At 39.4% G+C, this 4459-nt stretch overlaps 1 protein-coding gene across 1 annotated transcript; it reads right to left on the minus strand.

The window, feature by feature from the left end:
• Positions 1-1317: 1317 nt before the first annotated feature.
• On the minus strand, positions 1318-1812 carry LOC461885 (peptidyl-prolyl cis-trans isomerase A-like 4C). The gene has a single exon (XM_003310713.4). The coding sequence runs from the start codon at positions 1810-1812 to the stop codon at positions 1318-1320; it is 495 nt and encodes a 164-aa protein (XP_003310761.3).
• Positions 1813-4459: the final 2647 nt, after the last annotated feature.

The raw sequence follows: 4459 nt of genomic DNA on the forward strand, positions 1-4459 counted from the left end.
AAACAAGAGAAAGCATAACTGAATCTGCTTCTTTTTTTATTAATTCCAAAGTCGAAATTCAGCACTGGCAAACAGATTGGCAAAACCTAAATCATATGCTTGTACCCTAGCTGCAAAGGAGGCTGAGAAAGCAAGCATTTGGCATTTTAGCTTCTAAAGCAGGAGGTGGTTTCTTGTTTTCGTCAAAACTGATAGGCTGAGGAATTCCTCAAACACAGAAACAAACATCAAATAATAAATATGCATGCTTTAACTTGTTCAATATCAATATAAACTTTCCCTTTTGAAAGTAAACACAAAAGACCCAAGCTTCCTTCTAACAGAGTGCAACTATTTCTCTAATAATTGAACATGTACCTACAATCTCTTGAACAATGAAACAATAAAAAATTCTCAATCACAGCATGTACTCTGAGTCTAAGAATTCTGGGTTATGTCCATTCCTTACGAAGTTCTCCACTATACTCTCTTGACATTCTGCCACATATCACTTAAAAATTAAGTTAATCACCCTCAATAAGCCCTGTTTTAAAAAGAGGGATAAATGGAGAGGAAAGAAGGAAACTTGTTAAGATACATAAGTATGCACAAGACAATACACGAGAAACAATGTGTTTGGATGTCAAGGCTCTCCCTTCTGCAAGTGGCCATCAGGTCACTGTTGGCATCTACAGCCATGTGCCCTCAGCTAACACCTCTGCTAGTCAGGGTTTTACCTTGTGAGATGACCCAATATTCATTCCTGACAGAGAAATGTCCTCGATAATCTATTTGTGTGAGCGTGCTATGGTCATTGTTAATTTCTTTCATTTAAAAAAATAATAGACTTTATTTTTTGAGCTGTTTTAGCTTTATGGAAAGATCGAGCAGAAAGTACAGAGTTCTCATATACTCTCACCTTTATCCCACCCCCAGTTTACATTAGGGTTCACTCTTTGTGTGGTACAGGCCTATGAGTTTTGCAAAATGCATAATGTCATGTACCCATCATTACATTATTACCAAACTATTTTCAATCCCCTAAAAATCGCCTGTTTCAGAACTATTTATCTCCCTACCCATCCCCAAACCCCTGGCAACCACTGATCTTTTTGTTGTTGTTGTTGTTACTTGGTTTTTATTTCATAATCATAAACTTAACTCAACTCTGCAATCCAGCTAGCACGGAAGGGAACAAGGGAAACATGGAACCCAAAGGGAACTGCAGCAAGAGCACAAAGATTCTAGGATATTGCAAGCAAATGGAGTGGAGGGGTGTTCTCCTGAGCTACAGAAGGAATGGGTCTGGTGGTTAAAATAAAACACAAGTCAAACTCATTAGAATTGTCCACAGTCAGCAATAGTGATCTTCTTGCTGGTCTTGCCATTCCTGTACCCAAAGTGCTCCATGGCTTCCACAATATTCATGCGTTCTTTCACCTTGCCAAAGGCCACATGCTTGCCATCCAAACACTCAGTCTTGGCAGTGCAGATGAAAAACTGGGAACCATTTGTGTTGGGTCCAGCATTTGCCATGGACAAGATGCCAGAACCTGTATGCTTTCGGATGAGGTTCTCATCATGAAATTTCTCCCCATAGATGGACTTGCCACCAGTGCCATTATGGTGTGTGAAGTCACCACCCTGACACATAAACCTTGGAATAATTCTGTGAAAGCAGGAACCCTTATAACAAAATCCTTTCTCTCCAGTGCTCAGAGCATGAAACTTTTCTGCTGTCTTTGGAATCTTGTCTGCAAACAGTTTGATGGAGACGCAGCCCGAGGGCTTGGCGTCAACGGCGATGTCAAAAAACACGATGGGTTTGACCATGGCTGATAGTACAGGGCTCCCAGCGACGGCGGCGTCTGCAAAGATAACCACTGATCTTTTTACTGTCTTTATAGTTTGGCCTTTTGCAGAATGTCATATAGTTGAAATCACAGTATGTACCCTTTTCAGACTGGCTTCTTTCACTTAGCAAAATGTATTTGTTTTTTCTGTATCTTTTTGTGGCTTGATAGTTTTTTCCTTTTAGCACTGAATAATATTCCACTGTATGAATATACCACAGTTTGCTTATGTAATCACCTATTGAAGGACATCTTGGTTGCTTCCAAGTTTTGGCAATTAGTCTTCATTAATTTTTTTCTTTGTTTTTATTTTTTTGAGACAGAGTCTTGCTCTGTCACCCAGGCTGGAGTGAAGTGGCATGATCTCAGCTCACTGCAACCTCCGCCTCCCAGGTTCAAGTCATTCTCTTCCTCAGCCTCTGGAGTAGCTGGAATTACAGGTGTGCACCACCACTCCTGGCTAGTCTTCATGAATATTTATAGGACTGTATAGAATTAAGAGCCATCAAAGGGGATCCCTGAATTCTTTCTGTTTTTCTTACAAATAGCAGTTTTAAGGTCAAGATTTACTACCCCATGCAACAGTGTGCCACATTTTAAATTTTAAATTTTTGACTGTTTGTCTAAAGGTCTCAGGCAACCTAAAAGGCCAGTTAGAAGTCTTTCATCCTCTAACAAAGGATGGATCATAAAATGAAATATTGTTGAGGCTCTCCCCTTGGGTACTAATTCTGCAAAAACCTAGAATCTCAGAGACAAGAGACAAATATTTGGAGTGGATCATTAGATGTAATGACAAAAGGAGTCACTTCAACATTCATAACAAAGATCAAAGATTGTTGTATTTTTTATATGGGAGACACCAGACAAGCTTATACTTAGTTACTAGTTCAGAGGATACACCACCACATCCTCTGGCATGAGTACAACCTTATAAGCCATTGTCTCCAGCTGGCACTGTGATTGAGTCTTTAATAAAATATTCGCCATTCTATAATAATAATAATTTTGGTTAGTGATAGGATAAATGGTGGACCAGGTGAGTCCAGTGAATATCTACTCATTTGTTATACAACAAGTTCTTTGAATAGAAGGATGTAGAACAGGATATTATGGCAGTATGTATAAGGCATTCAATGTACCCACGGAGAGTGGTGATCAGAGAAACATGATGTCAGGTCAAGCAAATGTAATTCAAGGATATAAAGCTAGATTCCATTTACAACATTCCTTGTTGCCTTTATCATAGAGGAGCTCCGGTAAAATCAACAAGTCTGACAAAAGGTGACTGGTTTATTCACCCAGGATATGTTATTTTGTGCTTAGCCTTGGTCCTTGTTGCTTGTGTGTTGGACACCTAATAGTCTTGACAGCTAAATAGGCTTTGGTAAGGGACAGTGGTAAAGTCCAACATGTTGCTAAACCTATATGTATTCTCTACTGCTACCACCAATGTTGCTGTTTATTAGCCTTCTGAGCAAGCAATGTAGTGCCTGGTGAAAGAAGTTGTTTCATACCTTCATATTTATTTGATAACCTTCCTGATGATAGTTTGGTGAGTATTCATATTAAGCACAAATATTCTTACACTCTGGCTCATTTTCTGTAGTTCATCTACATATTTTTCCCCAAAACTCATTGTCACCAATGCTTCAATCTTTGTCCTTCCAAGTCCCTAATTATCTTTTTTTTTTTTGAGACGGAGTTTCGCTTTGTTGCCCAGGCTGGAGTGCAGTGGTGCAATCTTGGCTCACTGCAACTTCTGCCTCCTGGATTCAAGAGATTCTCCCACCTCAGCCTCTCGAGTAGCTGGGACTACAGGCACATACCACCACACCTGGCTAATTTTTGTATTTTTAGTAAAGATGGAGTTTCACCATGTTAGCCAGGCTGGTTTCGAACTCCTGACCTCAGACAATCCGCCTGTCTTGTCCTCCCAAAGTTCTGGGATTACAAGTGTGAGCCACCAGGCCTGGCCCCAAGTCCCTAATTACCTAGACAAATTTTTAGCTGCCACATATAAATCAATAATATCTCTCCTTCTAGACATCGTGGACAACTGATTACATAGGCTGAATTTCTTTTAAGATTGCATTCAAGTAGGTTATAATGCCTAAGCAATCTACTTTTGGCTGTTGCTGTGATGTTGTACAGCGACTTCTGTAAATCAGGCTCAATTTTTCCCTCACTAATCAACTGGCCATAGAGAACTTCCCATGAAGACATAGGTATAGATTCTATTATTCCTACCTGCTGATGAAGCAGGATAGTTAACTGGAAAACACTTATTTCATGATAAGCAGCTCATGTTGTCATATTTTTTTTGCATTGGTAAGACTTCAGTTTCTACAATGGTCCAGGATCAATCAAGAATTCTTTAAAGAAAACATTTATTTTGTCAAAGAAAGAAGCATTTTGTTCCAAATCCTAAGAACCACAGTAGTGGTGTGTCAGAGGCTCTATTGCATCTGGATATAAAAACAAAGGGGCACAATATTCCTGACCAGTTGGGAATTATTATCTTGATCTCAATCCCATCAAAAGATGGCAGCATGACAAGTCATAAAGTAAAAGGACCAGGTGATAAAATGAGGTCTCCAAAATCCAACGCATCAAAGCTCTCAATT

This window comes from Pan troglodytes, chromosome 4 (genome assembly GCF_028858775.2).
Source record: "Pan troglodytes isolate AG18354 chromosome 4, NHGRI_mPanTro3-v2.0_pri, whole genome shotgun sequence".
NCBI classification, from domain to species: Eukaryota; Metazoa; Chordata; class Mammalia; order Primates; family Hominidae; genus Pan; species Pan troglodytes.